General features: G+C 35.8%; 1 protein-coding gene across 1 annotated transcript in view; it reads left to right on the top strand.

The window, feature by feature from the left end:
- The first annotated feature begins 2,279 nt into the window (after positions 1–2,279).
- LOC148835072 (GDNF family receptor alpha-1-like) overlaps positions 2,280–22,782 on the top strand; it is an 83,099-nt gene continuing 62,596 nt past the window's right edge. Inside the window, exons 1-3 of the mRNA XM_088916870.1 lie at positions 2,280–3,357; positions 4,032–4,334; positions 5,606–5,689. Of these exons, the coding sequence (XP_088772996.1) occupies positions 3,318–3,357; positions 4,032–4,334; positions 5,606–5,689 (427 nt within the window). The 5' untranslated portion in view covers positions 2,280–3,317. The remainder of the gene's footprint in view (positions 3,358–4,031; positions 4,335–5,605; positions 5,690–22,782) is intronic.

Here is a 22,782-nt window from a genome sequence, read left to right as displayed (position 1 = left end):
AAATTCAAAGCCTAAATCACGCTTAAACTCAAATTGGCTATTCAAAAATTCGTCGTTGCTAAAGGTCTTTCTTTGAGCAGAAACCGATTGTAACCGGTTTCGTACTGTACATATTTACAGCAGTTAGAATAGCCCTTCGCCTTGTAAATACAGTAGTATATTTTTGTCGTCCTGTTCTTTCTGTTTATCTCGAGCTCGTGCTAGACTCTGCAATTTATCAGTGGGTACTGTAGCGTTTTAATGAGATAATGCTGAAATGCCTTTGGAAACAGCCAGGCGGCTCCATTGGTCCATGTTTCTTCTCTTGGTGTTATTAGTCTTTCAGACACAGCCTTCCTCAGTTCAGGTAAACACAACGGGGAAACCAAATTCGGTACAGTAGGTTCTCACGGTTTCAGTCTGTAATCACCTTTTATTGTGTCTTTTACGAATACGACTTGTACACTGTGCTTATCGAGTACATTATGTGTGACTGCCTCTCAACGTTTGAACGTTTGAATTAGCGATAGAGAATTGCAGTCTCCTATTTAAAACTATATTATTCACTTTGTTTATTTCGCTACATAATATCTCGTTTAAAGGGATAGATGTGTCCTTCATACTGTAACTCCACTATTACCTGTGAAAGGGCAAGAAACTAACGTTTAACTTTTCGTTACCACTAGATTTGTACTGTATAAATGTGCTGTATACATTCTATACTATATTCTTCTTTGAAATATCCTGTCCTTTTTAAACAGAACTTTTTCTTACTATATTTTTTCTTTATTTTGCTTTGTGTGTTATGCACCAAAGCCTGAAGTTAATGCGAAGGTGAGCACTGGAACTAAAAGGTCTTTGTTCTCGTAAACCGAGTTCTGCTCTCAGAATTCTTTTCTCTAAAAGGTGTGCACTAAGTATTTGAAGGCTATATAGTTTATGTAACCCATAAGCGGATCATAGTGATTTATGCATAAATAAACCAAGCGAGGCAGGTTTATGCATGGTTAAATCTGCCAGGGCAGGTTATGATTTTAAAAACAGAGAAATATTCGGCATGGTAAATACGAACTAGCTGTCTTTTCCTCAAAAACATGAATTTTGCGTCCATTATTGTTATCAGATACTGTATGTTTTCTATAGTTTATCAATGCTTGTCAAATCTGTCATTAACTTTTCATTAAGTGTAGATCTAGGTGGGTCACAGTGGTCACACAGCTTGTGTCCTAGGATTTATTCCAGATTCCTTTGTGTTTCCTCACCCCTTCTCAGGACATGATAGATTAACTGGTGTCTCCGAATTGTCCATATGTGGGTGCCCTGCGCTGGACTGGTCTTCCGTCCAAGGTGAGCCCAGCAACGCACCTCTTCGGTTTTTTGAGACGGGTACTTTTGAATCGCTTCTGCCTGCTAAGGCTTGCGGCATGCTCAGAAAAATCAACTTTTTTTGCGTTATGGAGACTTAGAATCATAATAGCCTGATGATGAAAGGATAAGAAAGCAGGCTACACATTGTGCAAAAAGGACTTCAAATCGTTGTATGTAGTCGTTATCGAGGTGATTAGCAATGCTTAACATTGAATACACGAATATGTACTGTACCTGTACGTCGACCAATGGATCTGTCGAGCCGGTGGGGGCATATTACTGTAATTGCAAGATATTCAAACGAACGCTTACTGTAGGTAATACTGTATGCCACACTTCATGCCATCTTTTAGACATGATATACAAGTTAGTTGTGATAATCATTAGCATTAACATAATATATAGCAAGCTTTAAATGAGCAATTATGAGATGTCATCGTTTGGAGACAGAATGCGGCTTGGAGCAAAACGGGCGAACACAATTGCGCAGACTAACAAGTGCAGTAGCTTGTTTTCTTAGGGTCAGACTGGTGACTGAAATCCATTTGCAATTCTGTAACGCTTTTAGTTCAGGCATGGTACTACTTTGAATTACCAGCTGTACAGATTTTCTTGCTAGTTTTATGTGTAAAACACTGAAGTGCGCTGACTGTGTATAATGCACCACCATGTATAGTTTTCTGACAGATCACAGTCCACGTATGTCAGAATGCACATTGTTAGTGTCCATACTCAATTACAATCTGAAATTCTGAGTGATTAGTTTTGCAATCACTGCAGGTCTCGTTGAAGCCCCCTTTCTGCAGCCAGTGCGCCTCAGAATAAAGCAATTCTATAACCATCATCAGCGATGAAACTGACGTCAGACCCCTTCTAGCGCTGTGAATCTGATTCGTTTTAACAAAGTACAAGAGGGTTCAGTCTTTTGCCTCGGTTTAAACGGGGGGGAAAAAGTCCAACTGAAAACCGATTCAAAGGAATGGGTGTTTTTGCTCCTGGTCCAGTTAAATGCCGTGGTGAATGAAAATTTGCTTTCAAACTTTTAATCTTTGAGAATTTCACTTCTGTATGATTACAGACAGCTTATTTTGTTTAACATTTTTTTATTATCGAAAGTTTCCATATTTGTATAGGCTATTTCAAACTGTACTTAACCGAAAGCATACTGTAGGCGAATGCGTCGTAATACAGGGCAGTTAGTAAACATTTGATGATTTCCCTAACTTTAAGGGCCTTTTAATAGTACGGTTGATACCAATCAATCGTTTTGTCTCCAGCAGCGTTGTTGTCAGAGACAGTAGCTCTCGTGGGTAAAGTATTATCAAGCACAGTGGTTCCGATTGCATAGCAAAGTATACAGTATCTCTAGCGCAACGGAAACGGGGGAGAAAAACGTGCAAGTTTGCATTCGTAAATATTCAGACATACTGAGCATTTTTCTTTTGGCACGATTGAGAACCGGCAAAAGTCCAACGTTGTGTTGGAAATTAAAAAGGGAAACCAGACCGATCCATCATATACTGATCAGCGCTCTGAAAATCTGAAAGGGCTTTGATTTGGAAGCTGGAAACTGCTGCCGCTTTGTTGGGGTTACTGTACAGGGTACGTCTGAGTGGACGCATCATTGTGTGCTCAGACTGAAGCAAACGTTGGTGTGAGCTCTGTAGTTTGGAGGCAGCTCGCTTGTCTGTTTTTTTTTTAATCTTGCGGTATTTTCCTGGTGAAGTGTCTGTATTAGATCGTTGCGTGCACGGAACGTTTGTTGCAGTTTCGGTGTTGACAGCTACAAAACTGGATTAAATTTGGGGTTTTTTAAATTCAACCAAATCGCCTGGATATTATCTGGAGTATCAGTTGCTTCTGAGAACTCAATGGATCTGAATTGGAATTGTATGGATTTTTCTGGGGAGTCAAATTTGTAATTAATTTTGTTTTTAAAACATTTAAAGTAAACAAGGAAACGAATCGCAATGATTCTTGCAACTTTATACATCGTGTTGCCTTTGTTGGGTAAGATGAATTATATTTCTTTCTTTGTTATTACCAAAAGCCATCAGTGTGTTCTTTAAATATTGGCACATATTTGTTAGTAGAGGAAAAAATATAAATAGCCGATAGAAAAACAAACAAAAAAAATACATCTCTTTATCTCACACTGTATATGGGGAAAACGTGGAAAACAATGTGCATGTCTTGTTTGATTGTGAGGTGATTTGCGCTGCTTAATTGTCCTTAAATGATCCAAGGTGGAATTTTCATCAAAACACTTCAATTAAGTTTGTGAAGAAACGGTGACGCTGTGGAGCTTTCCAGTGATCTTTTTCCTTCTTTTGTTGGAGAAGGATATGTACTTTTAACGCGTTATATTTTTATTTGGGAATGTTCCTTAGTAAGCGACTGTTTAACATTTTAGTTTGCTTTGAAAGTAAAGAAATGTGTGTCCATATGGTAATATGCCGTTTAAATGGTGAAATGTGTATGTTTAGTGCTTTGTATAACATTCCACTTATCAAATTCACTTGGAAAAAGTTTTCAATATTAAAAAATAAATCAATACAAAATTGAACTTTTTTACATTAATTTATACGCAAGGAAACTTCAGCGAATATTAGGCTACCCAGTCTTTTTTCTCTCCTCCTCAAGCGAAACCCCTGATTAATAAAGGGCTTTTATTCCTTCGACAGATGTACTGTTGTCCGCAGACGTGAATGTGTTGTCTGGGTCTAACCGACTGGACTGTGTCAAGGCGAGCGAGCAGTGTTTGAAGGAACAGGGGTGCAGCACAAAGTACCGGACGATGAGGCAGTGCGTTGCGGGAAAAGAGAGCAACTTCAGCATGGTGTCTGGACTGGAAGCTAAGGATGAGTGCCGAAGTGCCATGGATGCGCTCAAACAAAGCCCCCTGTACAACTGCAGGTGTAAAAGAGGCATGAAGAAGGAAAAGAACTGCTTGCGCATATACTGGAGCATTTACCAGAGCTTACAAGGTACAGTACAGTATGTCACAGTTCTCTTTAATCCTTTCAGGAGCCAATGATCTGTTTTTGTAAATAAAAAAAAACCCCTGACCTACTGTAATGCACAGACACTCACGAAATGTTAAAGTAACCCTCCAACACTAATGAGAAAGCTGTTAGAATTGAAAGCTCAAGTAAGCGTCTTCATATATTGTATAGAATAACCTCAATTGCACACTACACAAGGACAATACCTGAATAACAATGGAAAAAACTACAACTTGCTTTTGGGTGCTACAATACACTGTAATGAAGGTTGTTTTTTTTTTGGGGGGGGGGTCAACTATATTTCATTATTCTTTGCGAAAATTGGGTTTCTGTGATTGACCCAGGAATCATGGTTTCAGGGTCAGTTTCCAGTCTTACATTAAAAAGATTCCTGCAAATTAATGATGTGTGAACCCATTTGGTCACTGGCTGGCTTTGTGGTGCAGCCTGCTGCTAATCAAGACTCTGGGGGCTTAAAGGCAGGACATGCCAGAGGGTGAGATTGTGGCCACTGTTGCATAACCTGCAACACGCATGATCATCCATTAATAACACAATTTCCCAGAAGAAAATGAAAATCACTGACCCAACCCAAAATCTTCTAAACACTTAATTGTCTCAGACATTCTGCCCTTTAATGTTACTTGTTAGTTCATTGTTTGTGGGACGGAGACAATTTTTCATGTTTGAAATGGTTAGAAAGGACATTGATATACAAAAGAGAAAACAAAAGAGTTGGCTTTACACTATCCAAAACATGTAACACATTATAGAACTGTTTTTTCAAGTTACGTTAAACTTCTGTTGCAATGTTTTTACATTTTGAAGATATGTTAAGGTGAAAAGAATCCGCTCCATTTCAAACAGAGACAGTGAAATGATTTGCCATGATAATTGATATGACTTTCTAAGTGACTTCTTTTAAATATTATATCTATGAAACTAAACAGCTATAAAAGAAAAAAGTTAAAAATATAAAAAACAATTAAGAAATTCACCCTTGTACTGCCTTAGCTTGGCATTTTAGTCTGGTATAAAAAGTAAACTAAAGTACATTACAGTGGTTATTAAAACACCTTGCATATACAGTTACATAATCACGTTCAATCTGAACACACCTCATAATGTTAATTGTTTATATGAAGAATTGGTGGAACAAGCATACCCACTTCGCACAACTTCTCAAGACTGAGACATCCTTAGGAAATAATTTTGTTTCATGTCATTTTCATCATATGACTGTTTCATTGCAGGAAATGATTTACTGGAAGACTCTCCATATGAACCAGTGAACAACAGGCTTTCTGACATATTTCGATTAGCACCCATCATATCTGGTAAGAAAGTTGTGCATGTATTGAATTTTGTTACTTTAGAGTTAGAGTCAGAGTTAGAGCATTGATGAGCTTCCTTATAAAACATTTATGATTTGAACTTTGATAATCCACATTATTTTTCTGTTGTGTATCCTCATCCCAGCTGTGGTACTGTACCTGCTCACAGTGCTGTGAATGTCTTTAACCCAGTTGCAGATAATGCAGAAACAAGAACAGTAAAATAAAATACATTATTCCTCAGTACTAAATAAAATAATCAACCCCTCAAGGTTTCCTAAATTTTAAACATTAAATATAAGTGGAAAACCTAAAGATGTGATAAGTTCAAACAATACAATACTCTGCAGGTAAATAATAATGCCACAAGCAAAACATACATGCTAATACATGTAAAGAGGAACTTATAGTGCAGAAAGAGAACATTGTAAATATGAACTCAGACTGTAAACTACATTGGACAGAGAGCTGTTGAAAAAGCTTGTGCCTGTTTAAACTTGTGATTTAGTTAACTGTCTATAAGCAAGACTAGAGGGACATACAGTAACTATTTGAAACTGGCTCTGTGGAGAACATTTTTTGCCTCTAGGTGTCACTCTTATTCCCTCATTTGGAATCATTGTGGCGTGTGGTACAGATAGAAATCTGATATCTGTAATTACCTGCCAACTGTATTATGCAGGGATCGGAAGATATTGTGTCAAATAACTGGGCGTGGGAATTGCGTATGAGCTGGGATGTTTTATGTATGTAGTATGTTTGATAGAAGCAAGATAACTCCCTTGTGTCAATCTACAGTATACGGACTGCGGATTGTAGAAAGTTCTTGATATGTTTAACACATCTGATGCATGTGGTCAGGTTTTGGGGGGTATGTGGCCATTCTTTTATCAAAGTACAGTTGAATTATATAGTTTCATATGACAGAAACGGTGGCAATAAATCTGTTTGAAACGACTATACTGCAAATAATACTGATTTACAAATAAAAAGCCTTTATGACTCTTATAATATTGAGGTTTCGCAGTGATAACTATGTACAGTACTATACATTTGGTCAGCTGCATTAAAAATTGGCAAGGTACCCTACATAATATTCAGGCTCCAAAGTTCAACCCGGTTGTTTTTGTAACAGCATTTATACAGTAGATGTCTCTGTGAACAAGCCTTTGTAGAAAAAAAAGTCATATTATTTCACTTTAAAAGACATATGCATATTTGTGTTATTAGTTGTTGTAGTATTGTGACTCAAGTATATTACCTAATCCAGTATTTTCAAATCACTTTTTGGGTAAAGGTCATTTCAAATTTCAAAAACTCATTTTATTCTGCCGAATCATCTCTTGTATATGGTTCCAAAGCAGGCGCTCCATAAATCTAAAATACAATTACAAGTCTGTTCGTATTACCTTCCAGCATATCACATTTTATTGAATAAAAACACTGAAGACAAGTGCAAGAAGATCACTGTAGTTCTGCATTCTCCTGGGACATAATTCCTCTAGTAATTGCATGCAGAAGTGTAATAGTGGAATAAAAAACCCAATCTAATTTTATGTAGCCTGAAACAAATAGGATTAGAAACCAATAATTAATAAAGGTGCCTTCATTCAACTGCCTGGTTTGTATTGGAGCTAATTCAGGTGATAAATAGAAGAAAAGTGTAGTTTTAATTGACTTTGAATTAAAATGTAAATTATGACTTAAATTGCCTGTACTTAGATTACGTTTTATGCTGTTCATGACTTTGGCTCGTATCTTACGGTGGATCAATAGAGAACTATACCTCCAAAAAATTAGTAGATACTCCATTCCCCTCTCTGTCTGGGCAAAGAGGTAGAGCTATTTGTTTACTGACTTGAAATATTTGCTAATGAATAAAACAGCTTGTTTTGTTTCCTAGGTAGAGTAATGCTTTTCCTTTGTTAACAAACACCTAAATGGAACCAAAGAGACAGCACCACAGTGTAATTTAACAAGCTCATAACATAATTTTCTGCAAACCTGTGTTAGACTGAGTGTGGCTTGATTGTGTAACCATTTGTTTAATAACCACCTCTCTGAGAATAGAGTGCTTAAATAATTACTGGCTATGTGCTCTGTACTAATGGTTTAACAATAAATGTAAAATTCTTTGTTCCTAGGACAAAAGGATAATAGTGTAACATTAAAATATCATATGTACATGCAAACAGATTAAGTTTGATTTTTTAAAACTCTTAAAAAGCTGTTAAAAATACTGTATACAGTACTGTAGTATAGGTTAAAGAATATCCATACCATAGTATATTAATTCTGCTATGTACAGTATAAGTGGTCCTAGACTATTAAAGAATAACTGGAGAACTGAAGGCTACGCATTTCTTTGCTAATTTATCAATAAATGTAAAAGGACTTTTATTCTGCTTATCTGCTACATATTTTAATGAAATGGATAAACATGCAGAATAGTGTAACATATGTCTTGAATTTCCTCTTTAAAAAACAATCCTACTTTTTCCAATGAACAATTCTATATTAATCAATCCATAAAAATGATCAATTTTGCACTCAAGCAAAGTCTTAATTGATCATTAAAACAAATAATAATGCTAAGGTTTAATTAAAAAAGTGTCTCTCTAGTTACATAGGAGTAAGATGTGTTTCAGATTCTCCAGTTCTTGTCATTGATTGATTGTCATATTTTTCTATGAACTGGATACAGAAAGTTTATACAGTTTGTTCTTCTTGTGCATTTGTAGTATTTAGTGAAGTTATGGGTTTATTTAGCAACTCCTACCTTTTAAAAATGTTTAGATTTTTAAACAGATCAATGTAGTGCATAACAAGTAGAAATAAATCAAGGTGCTATAGCACAATGAATATTTCAATACAGTTCTTTAATTTAATAAGAAAACATTCACAATCATTTAATGAAATCACATAAATTCTATCTTTATACAACAAATTATCTATACAATAATTATATTTTAAGATCACTATTCCTCTGCACAAACTTCCTTAGGTATGAAACAAATAGTACCTGTTTTTTTAACAAGTTGAAAGAGTTGAAAAAGCCAGAATAGCTGCCTCATGGAAATGTATAAATATTAGTAGTAACGTGCCATATTTTAAATAGGCAATTACATTCCATGTCACATGAGGTAAACATTAAATATCTAGATTGTTATGTTGAAGGATTTTATATCTGCAAGTGTCAAGATCTTAAGAACTGCAATCAAGTACAGTACAGTATGTCACAACTGAGAGACATAAGTAGGAGACTCAGTTGTGTCTTTTTTTTATTTTGTCTCAAAAGAATGGTCCTGGTACTTACTGAGCAAATCAGAGTAGATTTCCACTGAGACCTATCAATAGTGAAGTGCTTGCTTGAAGATCTCCACACCTGTGTATACATATGAATCTTTTAAAAAGTTGAGAGAAGTAAAATGAACTGCTTGGTTTCAAAATGCTCTTGAATAAAGATTAAAACACCATGGATTATAAACTGTTAAAGCATCAGACCATTAAGTCTATCGCTAATGCTTTGGAAAGAGTGTTTCTGCAATTACTTTTTAAATTTCAGATGCTCTACATTAAAATATTCATAATATCAATAGCTTTCATCAATCGTGGCACACAGGGAGTGACAAAAATAATTCTTTGAAAATTTTATATGACAGTAATTCATTTAAACAGAGCATTCGTTCAAATTAACTCATTCTAGCTCATGTATCTTCCCTTAAACTTTTTTTTCTAAATTTAAATTGATCATTGTTACGCTGGGCCTAACAGATAATCAGGTAACAGTGTTCTAATTGAAGTTTTATTAGTCTTTAATAAATGCGAATTGTTTGTGGTAAAGTATGCCTGGTGCAACATTTGTTCATTACTAACACTAAATACTGGATACTGGCATAATCCTATTCTTTATGTGGAAACATGCACTCCTTTTTTGCTCTTCATTCACATGTGTAGAGCACTTTCTTAATGCCACTTCAATTGATGTTAGCATTTCTACCTAGATGGCAAAGTTGGCTCAGACTTGCCAGTCCTGTTTTATTTTTTCTCTAGTGTGATATGTTTTGTATGGCCTTTCATTGCTGGACTGTTGAAAGACATTTCAGAGAAAACTCTAAATGCTGTATCAAGAAAAAATGTTAAACCATTAGCTTCATTTCAGTTTCCACAAATGTTTTCATATCATTGGTCACTTTCTGGTTATTGTGTTACAGATCACAGTGTTAAGGTCACCTTAAAAATCCTAAAGTCAAAGGATTTCTAAAAAATACAAATGCAACGGTCTCAAAAGTCTGATCAAGTAGCTCATTACTCAGAAACTTTATTATGATTTTTCAAGCTGATATCATTAACCTAAAACAGTTCCTGAACAGTGAAAAGTCATAATGCAAATGTTACAGAGCATGCAGTAGTATTAGAATTTCAGAATTAATTACACACCAACTGAAGATACAGAACTCATAAGAAAGTGGAATAGAATTACAATGCAATTCATATGAAAAGAAGTTGTAAAAAATCAGACAGTACATCCCCAAGATTGTTAGAACACCTAACATTATTTTTGTTGTGGTCTGCATTGTAAGTAATTGTGTTTCTGCCTGCTAAGTACTGTAAGTGCCAGTGTGGAACTGGAATATATGTCTCAGACAGAAAACACCGAATAACACAGAAGTTGTGTATCTGAGCTGCCCTTGTCAGTTTAAGCCACTGGAGGCTGACTTAAGGACAATTTAGAGAAGGAAGTAATTGAAGGCATTTGCTGCAGTTGTTTCCAATTAAGTTTTACTTTGAAGGGGAACTGCACTCCCAATTTCTCAGACCAGTAATTAAAATTTCGGTAAGCAAAACAATTCATTGATGCAGTAGATACAATTGACAAATTTCGAATTAAGCACAAAATCGTGAACTTTGTCAAAGTGCTGTAAGTTGCCATGTTGTTGCAAACCCCTGGTCTCGCCATGGGTGTTGATTGCAACATGTAGCAGCCCTTCCTGTTCACGACTCACTGCAAAAACTTATCCCAACATGATCTGCATGCAGAGTTAACAAGTAAGATGTATTTGTCGGCAAAACTGTCTCGAAATCGAGAGCAATACTTCTATTGGATTAAAAGGGATGTATTCACAAGCCCGTTTGTTTACAGTGTAATAGGGCCGCATCATGTCATTAGACGTTTTGTTACCTCATTCTAAATTGCGGAATATGGTGTTACACAATCTGTACCTAGTAATTTTGTCTATTTTGTAATGTACATTTGATCCTTTACAAGTAAATGTACAGTATAGATTTTACTTTTATTGTGGTTTGAAATGCACTCGTCAGTTTGATTCACTGGGACAAGAGGTGGGAGCTCTGGGGTTGTTGCAGCAACTTCATCTGCTGGTTCATGCTGGAGGAATCTCATAATGGCTTCAACAACAGGGGAAAAGTAGGCAAAGGAGGATAAGGACCAGATTAGAGAGGGAAGGTGACACCAGGAAAAACTCCAGGCTCCAGCTCCATCCTGAAGTTCCCCATGCAGTTATACAGTATTCTATTTAAGAGTATAAAGATAAAGAGATAAATAGTACTAACATGCACTTTTGTGTACATATTGCAGCCAATGAATGTGGTCCATTTATTCAGTATTTTGGGGTGTGACATTTATGTGTTAACATTTAAGAAACAGTTTTACTCTTTAGCGACTTTTACCATCTACTAAGTCACTGATCCATAAATAACAGCAAGAGCCTATTTTGCTACACTTCAAGCTAACTTTGATTTCTCTCAAGCAGTTTCCTTCTGTTCCAGATGTAAAGAAATAAGACCCAGTCTGAGCATGGTTTTAAATTATGCTTGAATACCAAAATGTGTATGCCGTGTTGGCATTTTTTAATCATAAAACGAACTGGATTGAAAAAATAAAATACAGTAAATGCTCAATTCTGATCAATGACATCTGAAAATACATCCACAAACTCTTAGAAATGTAGTCAGCATAATTCACAGCAACATAGGCAGGCTTAAGTACTTGAAAGGCAGGATTTTACCTTCAAACGAAGTGAACAGTGTAAAAGATTTACACTTTCAAAATTCCCAGCTTATCTCTGTGGAAAGCATGGTGCAATTGTTCAGTTTGCAGATAAAAATCCTTTAATGTCAGGCCATTGTCATTTACTGTTCTCTGCTCAGACGAGAAAAATGAAACATGAGGGAAAATGTGACACATAATGTAATAGCAGACTCCAGTAGAGATGGTTCTTGGCTGTACTGAAATTGCACAAATGATAGGGTAGGAGTAAAAGGAAAAAAAACAGAGGACATCAAACAATTTGGAATAGGAGCCATGAATAAAGATGAGTCTTCACATAATTTCATCATTCCCTGATGTCTTTGGAGCACACTTCCCAATAAACTGCTTGTCATTCGAGTTGATGATGTGTTATGGTTCAATGCACAAAAAGTACAATGACAAAAGGAATCTGTTGGTATATTAGAGAATATTTTTTTCCACAAATAAAACCTTGAAAGACATCTGTTTGAGAGGGAAAAAACTACAATAAATATGGCTGAGAATTTGTTTATACAGTAGTTTATTTATAAGTTGTAAGAACTGGGTAATCATTAGGACTTAAACGCTTTAAGGCCTGTTGGAAAAAGTCTATGAACTCTTTCAAAGAGGGTTTCAAAGAGAAGGAAAAAAGATTTTCAGTGAGCAATGACATAAGACTACAGAACCTAGGCAGACATTGGTCAGTTTGTTTACCAAAGACCCACGTGGGAATAATGGCATATTATTTATGAGTGCTTCTTACTTTTTCACACCAAAACAAAAAAAAAGTCATAAAGAGTTAAACTATAATTACAAAAGGTATGTTTTGGTGACTGCAAAGACCATAATTCCAGGCTAAAACCTAATCTTAGATTAACAAGATGGTTAATTGCAATACTGCTTCATATTTTATTGATCACATTTGCTTTTCACTGACAGAAATCAAATGATGGACAGCAATAAATAAAGTTAGAATATCCTTGGTTGGTGGCTGAGACTTAAATCAAGCCTGTAAAAAATCATTTCACATAGACCACGCAGCTCTGTAAATCCCTCATTCAGATGGCATGTGGGAAACTTGTCAGCGCTGCTTAAGACTTATAAATTACTCAGATAATTAGCGTTATGCCTGGTGATGCCTTTTGGGAGGTGGTTTTGGTTCAATATAATCTAAGGAAGCATGAGAGAGAGCAGTATTTTCATGCTGGGTGAGGTTCCTGAGCCCATGTGCAAGTGATTTGCATGGATTTGTATTTCAGCTCTTTAATAAGAGAGCCCTTTCTCAATTTTATAGGTCGACAGCTCATCCTGAAGAGTTTAAAGTAAGAAACTACTATTTACCCCTAGGGAGTTCTTGGAGCAAACAGACATCCTTTAAACTATTTTTCTGGGCAGCTTTCTCTACCTTGAAAGGAGCTTAAGCTTGCCTCTTTTTGTAATGTGCACATTGGCAGAGAGAACCCAAACTTCCTAACTATCAAATTACCTTCTACCAAATTGTTAGTGTCATTGTATAATACCCTTCAAATTGCTCATTATACATGGTAACTGGATATTCTATGGTTCTTGTTCTAAAATGATGTAATGCATTGGACTTATATAGTCCTTTGAAGTAACATATTACTGACACTGGTTTCCTTTGACTTGGCATCCCTTTCTTTTCTGCATAGGTATAATACATCTTGACCACAACAATGTGTTTTAATTTTGTAAATGGTATTTCTTTTTCCTGAACTCAACCTGGTGGATAGATTTAAAGAAACCTCTTCATAATGGACTTTGTCATTAGGTGTACAGTATCAGTGACATGTAAAACATTTTATTGTTGCATTTGTTCTCAAACAGGAGCTGGCTCATTATAGATACACAGAAAGTAGATATTGTATGTGCTGTATTTTTTTATAAAGGAAGTTATTGGTTTTCTAAACAATTGCTTTGAATGAAGGAAAACATTACAAAGTTTAAGATATGGAAACAGCAGTCTTTTATTGTTTCGTAAGGCAAAGCCCAAAACCCATGAAAGCAATTTGTTTTAATGTGATGAAATTACAAAGTATTTCCTTAGAGACCAAAAGATCTAAAAAATCTTTGAATGAGAATACAATATTTAATAATCAAGGATTAGGTAGTTATCCAGGCTGTACTATTGCATTAAAGTTCTACAGGTTTATTATTTGCAAGAATATAGTACTGTTGTTTTTTATTATTGGTTAATAAAAGATAGATAGTATTATTATCTATCTATCTAATATATTATTGAAAGGTAAAACAAAGAAAGATACATAATAGAACCACAACAGTTCATTGGACCACAGCTGATTCTGATGTCTGTAGCGTTAAAGTAAAGAGCAGATTACCTCCCCCTGGATGAGATGCTGGTCAATCACAGGAAGTACCCCCCGCAATACTGGTCTCCCTTACACAGCTGGGTGGATCGGAGCAACTGAGATAAAGAATCTCACTCAAGCATACGACAGCTGGGTCTGTAGTGAGAATTTGAACCTACAACGTGTTAGTCTGAGTCCAAAGGCTTACTGTACACACAACGCTATGCTACCCCCACTGCTTGATAATTTGAAATTGAATTGATAATTGAAAAAATGGTAAAGTACAGGGCCATATTAGTATTACAACAAAACAGACATGCTCTTGTTAGTGTTAGCCAGGTAGGAAGCAATCAGCAAGGAGAAGGGTTCATACAAAGAGCCCTTAAAATAAAGTTTAAAGTTAATTAGCCTAAATGAAATTGCCATTTATGGTATTTATACCTATATTCGATTGTAAACTTGTTGTAAGTCCAAATGTTTTTAGATCCATATTGAATATACATTGCCACACTGCATTCAGAGGAGGCATGTAAGATAGGAAGAAAAGGATTGAACATATTGAAACATGAGGTTTGGCACTTTGGCAGGTACAGTATCACAGACTAAGACAGAAAATACCATGCAAAATACCCCCTGAACTGCTGTGTTGGCTAACATGCACATACAGAAGTTCTCTCAATTTCCAGAGGCCCATCGTGTCTTCTGGTATTTGTTCCAACCTGATTAGTCAATTAAACAGTTTCCCTATATTTTCCTGGTTGCACATACTGTACAGTATATAGGATTTCTCTTAATAGAGTTTACAGTTGATTACTTAAAAACAGTATCTTCATTGAAAGGTATAGTTAGTTACCTTTTAAAGACCTGGATGTCTGGTTTGATGTACTGCCATTAAGGTATTTAAATAAATAATTAGACCAAATTTGTCATTAAGAGCCAGGGTGGAACAAAACCCTGAAGACCCTCAGAAAAGAATCCAAGACCCTGACATAGTCCCTGGTTTGAACACAAACACAAACTGCCTGTTCTTTTGCAGGCAGAGCATCTTTTACTGAAAGTCTTTTTGGTCAGAACCACAAATAAGTTCACACTTATGAATAATTAAAGTAAAAACCATGATTATGCAACTCTGAGATAAATCCGGTTTGTCGTGTGTTACTATGCTCAAGAAACTCAAGGGAAAGTTAAATAATGTTTTAGAGCAGTAGCTATTACCCTTACAAGAAGCAAACATAAATAAAATGTAGAGACTAGTACAGAACTCTTGGAACAGCATTTGTGGGACCCGACTTCTATTGGAAATGCACAAAATGCACTATAACTTTAACTTAATAATAAAACACAAAAGTCAGCATAAAAACTCATTTGTTTCTTTGCAGATATATAAATGCAAGAATTTACAGATCTATGAGGAATGGCCTTTAAATATCTTTAAATAAAGAACTATAATGTAGTTTTATGACATAAAACTACTATAATGTAGTTTTATGACAGAGCTGAGCAGAGCTGAGCTGGTAATCTCAACAAGAACTGCATTATAATTGATTACACTTTGCTGGTATTTCTCAGTATCATTATTATGTTTGGAAACTATGTGAAAAGAAATACAATTAATATCAATGTTCAAATTAAGATGCATTATTTAATTTTTCTTTTACTATATTTGTCTGGGTAGGCAACTGTATAAATCTATCACAACAGCATACCCTATTATCCTGTGGCACACTGCCTGAAATCAACAGTTTTGTATTCCCAATGTATTATGTATGGGCTAAATACAGGATGCATTTCAAAACTTAATTTTGCAAGACATTCACTGCCATAATAAAGAAAGCTGTGGTTAGAGCTCACAGAAATGAAAGGAATAAAAGAAAAAAGAAAAACGTGATACTTCTATCTAATTGGAAAATTGTCCATTGTGATTACACCCTGTGATAAAGAGCAAAGTGAATGTAATGAGACAGAAGTTGCCTTTTTGTGTTTTGATGTGAATGAGCTTCCATTTGTAGTCTAGTGATTGATTGTTTGATACGATTTTTGACTCTATGAGGCCAGTTTTGATAAACTGGGTGCTAGAACAAGGTCAGCTGGCAAAGTAATTGCCTAGTACTGAAGGGAGTGGCTTATCCCAAAAGAGTGATCTTTAACAATATACTGTAGTGCACAGAACAAATTAAATCTAGGGAAAGGAGTATGAGTTACAGTAGCACTAGACCAACTGCCCAGCTGTGAGCCATTAACATAGTCTTTTAGACATTACAACAGTGATTGGACATTCAGGATTTTAAAAAAACATAGTAACTGGTACAGTGTGACAACACAAGTGTACTGTACATCCACCAGGAAAAGATAAATGAGTGATTCAGCATACATGAGTTTGAACTGTCTTGACCAATAAAATAGATCTGTTGTGTTCTTAGTAAACTATATTTCAGTTATTGTCTGATTGCCTTTTTAATGTAATTTAATTTTCTGTGGTGTTCAAATAATGAGAACTTTATATAACTCATCCATAACAAGTATTATGTACAATATAAAATGTCATTAAGTGTTACTGCTTTGTGGAAATAACCAATATGCACTTCAGATGGCCCCACTATCAGGCAGTTTTGAAGCCTCCCAAACAAGTTTATAAGTAAACTTTAGTAAATCACTGGGGTCATTGAATTATAATGAATTACATGTTAATAACCAAGAAAGAGTGAAATGTTTTTCTTCAGTAATTGAGAGGCATGAAGCACCAACAACAGTTCCTGTTCAGAAATACTGTAATAAACCAAAATTGTTTATATATTATACTTATCATCCAAGGCACTTGTTAATTGGAGCTATTTGCCAAGTCGACATTGATCGATTACACAGTGGTCGGCCTTGAACCATTTCAAATGTTCAGTATACAATAGTGCAAATTACCAATGGCTGTCAGACAGCTTTATTGGTTAACATGGGAGAATCATTGTATACTACTCCAAATGAATTCTCTTTAGAAGATACTAATGCAATGTGAAATTAACCAGAAAAGCAGGATTTGGCAGTTTATTGTATAGGACACATGTCAGCAAGAGAGCAAAATGGTCATCAGGCCATAGGAATCCCATTTTACAATTTTACCATACTGTAAATGCATTATCACAAGATTCTTATCTGTCACGTCTGACGGTCATTGGACAAGTAGTTTTTGGAGAGGAGTAGTTAGTGTTACAGGCTGCATTTTGCCAAGTATGGAGATGCGGGAATTGAGAGTGTACAGTAGTTATTTGTAAAAAGTTTTATTAGAAAAGGCCTTCTGGAGAGATTAGTGATTCTTTGTCCACTCTGCACACGAAAGTCATTAGCATGCTTTGTGCCCTCATTAAAATCACTTTGTAAAGAAATGTTAATAAGCCCATACCACTGTACACTGCCGCTACTACTAGTGCTGAAATCCCACACTACGTACTTTAAAGTATATAAACCAGGCACAGCGCAGATCAACCTCTTGTGTTACCATAAATGTTGCATTTAGGTCAAAGACACAGCATAAATTTAAACACAGAATGTGTTACCATACATGGTATAGGTGGTATAGCCATCTTTTTAAACATCACAACAAAGAACGTAGATCTTTTTGACACTCTTTATTGTCACTTAAATTAGGATTCCATACAACATACAGACTGCTTTCTTTCTTTATCAGGAACAGAGCAGATTAAGGGCAGGCAACAAAGTCCAAACCCTTCACTAAAAAATGTCAAACCTAGTATAAGTGTGAAAAATAGCATAGCAACATGTGAAAAGCAAATCAGAAGCACCTTAAACAAATGTACCCATGTTCTAAATTTTGAGACAATGCAATGAGGAGAAAAGCGTGATCTGGAGCATCCCTGTATAATAAGTTAATTGTATGGTCACAAGAATGATACCAAAGATGAAGTTAACTGGACAAACAGGTTTTAACAGAAAAGGTTAGTGGTACAAGCTTTGACAATAAACAAGATAAAATGGAATCAGGTAGCTATCCTGGTCTTTACAGAAAGAACATTTAAACAGCTGTTAAACATTGTGGCACTTCAATAATACAGTACCTGCCAAATTTAGAGTTAATTTCCCCACTTTTTGAGCAGGGGCACTTCAAATTTTTACACTGGGTGTAAAAATGATCATAGCACCTTGTCAGGCATAAACAACTCTGGGTTTTGATGAAATCTGCCCATTTTCAATTCAGTTTTTTCTAGTAGTCCCCAAGGAGAAGGTTTAAAAAATGTTTTGTAATACACAGATCAGGTCACCATCTTGGGTAATGACTATAGTACCTTTTTTTTGTATCACAAAGTAAATTGAGATTTTTTTTCTGGTAAACCTACTAATTTTAATGTTTAATTTAATGCGACCAGTTTGAAATTTTGGGAAAAAAATATTATCGATGAAGTGGCTCAAGTTACCATCTTGATTGATGCCTGTACATAAACACAATCCACATTTCAGGGTTTGTCCAAATTCTTCCCACTTGTTGTTTTTTTTTGTTGTTGATTTAGTCTGTTCTTGAATTTTAGTTTCTGCTTGATGCCCCTTGTTTGTAATTTGCTTAAATGTGAGCCCTGGTATTGCATGAGAAAAAGCCTGCCTAAGATGACATTTAAAATACGCATGGAAGATGCAAGCAGGCTTTTTGCTATTATCAAAATCAATTCACAAACTAATGTTAATGAACCCACACTACTGTATGGTGTTATTGATTGTGCTGAAACCCCACACTATGCATGGTCCCTGAACTGCACTGCAGCTCAATTGCACTGGAATACCTTGCTCCAACTTTGATCTTTTTAATGTGGAATTAAGACCTAGCCCTAGCGCTGGTGAGTTATTCAATTATCAAAATCTGGTCCTTATCTCCTGTAATTTTCTTTGGCAATTACATCTAAAAAAAGTATAACATTAATAAATTGTATTATTTATATAGTGCCTTTAAACGTGGCTTCTCAAAGTGCTGTGGTAATAGACATTTTTAATAATAGAAGGTTTTTTTTCCCTTTAACATTACATTACATTAGAATCACATTAATTCAGGACAATTTTTATTTGTATTGAAAACTATGTTAAAATGTGAATCACTGCAAAAACAAATATCTATTCTGAAAACCAACCAAGAGGACTGAAATCTGTTCACCTGCAGCAAACAACACTTTAATAGGAAAAGCTCAGAGTGAAAGCAAAATAAGCTTGTATTAGTTCTGGAATCACAGGCATTATCTGGTGATTAACTAGCAGCTGCTTCATTTTTGTAACTGTGTAGGGCATCTACTGTACACAGTCTGCAATGAATAGCAAAGATTTGCACAAACGTATGACAGTTGCTCATGTTACAAATTAAAAACAGACTTTGAAGAAAATAATTTACAACATGCAAATCATAATGTCCTGTGAATCAGGTTCTAAAAGGTCAGCATACGTTGCTAACAGGATTGTCCAGTGCTACATTTCCATCAGTGTCACTGCAGTTGGTGTTAAAAAAAAAGCGGTGCAAGCAATTACAATGATTAATTTAATTAATAAAATAATAATTTGCTTCAAACTTTCTAAGTAAATGTGTGGAAAAATTGAAAAATTTCTGATAACATTTCTCTTGCTAGATAAGTCTCCACCGTTTAAATATCCCAGGCAGTATTATTTTCATAAAAAAGGATGAAAATTTCTTCTAAGCAAAAAGCCATGAAAGTGTTCAGTAAAGGCAGCATGCTCAGAGTAAGAACCATCAGACAGTGGCATTGACATATCATGAAATATTAATTTCAGTAATAATTCCAGTAAGTGCTGCTGAATAAATGCATTTTGGTCTTTTGAACCCACACTGCATCACTGAACTGTTACTTAATGATGAGTAAGTAACATGACCAGACCAGCATTAAAGACATTTTGCAGAGAATGTAAACCATACAAAGTGTTCTGACTTCTTCAGTTTAACTACTAGCATATAGAATTAATGTTTATGTTTACTTCAGTTACAGTTACATGAATTACGGAGGGTTAAATAAAAGTAGGAAGCTTTAGTCTTTCGTCTCTCAATTTCTGGCTCCACATGTCCTCCTTATTTTGTTCAGTAAACTCGGCCATGAGTTCAGCAGACATTCACTCCACCACTACCGTGAAGCTGTAAAATCAAGTTTGTCTTAAAGAACTGATAAAGGGAGTCACCAAAAGGACAACTCCCTCTTTAAAAAAATAAAATAAAACACAAGCTTCATATTAATGCACAGCAAAAGCAGCAATACAATCATTTGCTTTAAGGGGAATTTTCCGAATGTAAATCCAAAACTGTTTTCATCATCATTAAGAGGGCATCAATCAGAAGTTATCATTTAGATATTCTGCAGCTTCAGCCAAATACAAGGCAACAACAAAAAGACCTTGAATCCAAGGGAGGTAATTAGGAAAGGTCTCTGACTTCCTCCTCTCTTTCACCAGGCTACATGTGCTTTGAAGAGGCATTATCAACTGCCTTTCCAATTCTGCCACCCATACCCCTTGTTTCAGAAGAGCCTGCAGTCAAGGTTGATTTTCAGACTATAAAGCCCCATTTTCTTAATTTTGCTGGTCCTTTCCATACCTTAGGGCTACGTTTTGCTTTTACTGAACAAAAGCACAATTGTCCTCTCTTTAAGTTTGGTTTATTTTTCTTTTCCCTTCTTTTCTCGGCTTTCCGTCAGATTGAGGGATGCATTACAATCTATTCATGTAAACAAAAGCATCTCACAGGTGCTGCTGTGTCTTTTCCATCTAAGCAAGTAAAAGGAACCTGACGATTCCTAAGCAGCTCCAGCACAGAGCCAGCTTTCCTTTATACAGTACATCAATAACAAGTGTAAGTGTATCCTTAGCTTTGGATGAATTTGGAGTAGGCTGCATTGCACTTAGCTGAGACTCTGCCTTATAATCGACCATCCTTGTGTCAAGTTAAGAGTGATAAGCACAGGTTGATACTAAGGAAATTGATTTCCCTGCTTCTATCTACAACCCTATTGTGAACAGAGTGAGGCTGTCAGAGAAATGTCTGTGCTTTAGAAGAGACATTGGCAGGCGGTGACCCCTGTATGTCCCATACTTTAGAGTACACAACGAAGACTGTATCTTCTTCACCAGATCTGGATTCACAAAGCTTTTTTTGATGTTCTTGCAAAAATCAGTACTGGAATGGATCACCATATTTCGGATATCTCTTTGGACACAGCGGTTGGTGTGTACTCTGTACTATACTGTACTGTATACTGTATACAGTACCCCACTGCACTGTATTCTCTTATTCCTGAACTCTGTGACAGGTATTTCAACAGCATTAACTATAACAGCATTACAGATCAAGAACCACTATTAACAGAACATTCTGGTAAAAAATGCAGTTATCATGGGCATATGGTTATTATTATTGAATAGCAACCCCTGAAAAGAAAATGCTTTTTTTAGAAAACCTTATTGAGACATTAGGCATATGACTTTTTGGCTTAACCCACTTGGCTGAGTTGGTCTTGAGTTAACCAAGGGGTAACTGCAAAGGTGGATATGGGATGGAGAAGGGATGCAAAGAGACAAATGCAAGGGTAAGAGAAGGGCTTGCAATGGAATGTATAGCTTTTCGGGAAGTGACACCTTGAGGGATTATAAGTTACAATAGTAAAGGTGAAGGAAACCTTGGTTGCTGCTTAGTCCCTACTGAATTTTCATGAAAAAACTCAATTAATGCCATCTATAAAAAACGAAAGAGAAATTCATTTAAGGAAACCTTTGTTCTTTGTCAGTTCTTATACAGTATACAGTATTCCTGTTCCCTTCCTTCAGCTCTGTGCCATACCTTGTTATAGTGAGTGTGCTGTGGTGAGCATTCACTGAGTCCTCAATAAACCCATGTCTTGCAGAGGGAAGGGGCGGCAGTCAATGGAACAACACAGTGCCTGTTGGGAGAGGTGTCCAGGGCAGGGTTCGAACACTGAAACCACAGGACCCTACTAGAAACAGGAGGGCACATCCCTATTGGGCTGTCTTGGATAAATAAGATCTGAAGAATCTTTGTAAGGTGGAACAGAGCTCAGACGTTGGGGTAGAATTGCTCCTCACACAGGAAATTTCATAGGATTCTGCACCTTTCATTTTTATGGTTACTCGTTTGAGTATGTCACAGTTTGAAAAGGAAAAAGAAACTACAATAACAGTAAGTGAAGAACTTTTAAACGATTTACTAATGACTGCCTCAGGTCTGCTGGGAAGGTTTTTGTTTATCCAGTTGCTTATTTTAATTGAGCACACAAGGGCTGTTTTGAGATAGATTAATCACCATGCCTTAATAAGATCCCAAGAAAGACATTGGAAGTTGTTTTTTTTAAAGCCTCATGCTGTCAGTTTATGATCTACTGTAAGTTTGTGATCCTATTTTTGACTACTAAATTTGGGGAAAAAAATTGAAGAGTAAGTAAAAGAGTAAATGTTATTCCAATTGGCAGATTTTGGTATGGTACTGATTTGCTACCAGACTTTAGTTAGAGCATCTAGTTGATGATCAGTATGTTATCTGTCTGGGATGTGTAAGGAAGCATAGCCTTGAAAACATGTACTGTACAGTATGGATAGCTAATGTTCAAGACTATATTATAAGTAATGTTTTTTAAGGAACAACAAAAAAAAACTCTGCTAAACAGACCAGTAGAGGAGTTGGAGCCTTTATTGGCGAATGTCCATTAAATCACAAATGACTTTTTTCAGGCCAAAAACAC

Source organism: Atractosteus spatula, chromosome 5, assembly GCF_055471065.1.
Source record: "Atractosteus spatula isolate fAtrSpa1 chromosome 5, fAtrSpa1.hap1, whole genome shotgun sequence".
Classification (NCBI taxonomy): Eukaryota; Metazoa; Chordata; class Actinopteri; order Semionotiformes; family Lepisosteidae; genus Atractosteus; species Atractosteus spatula.
Note: the sequence above shows the minus strand (reverse complement) of the source record. Positions and strands in the feature narration are given on the sequence as shown.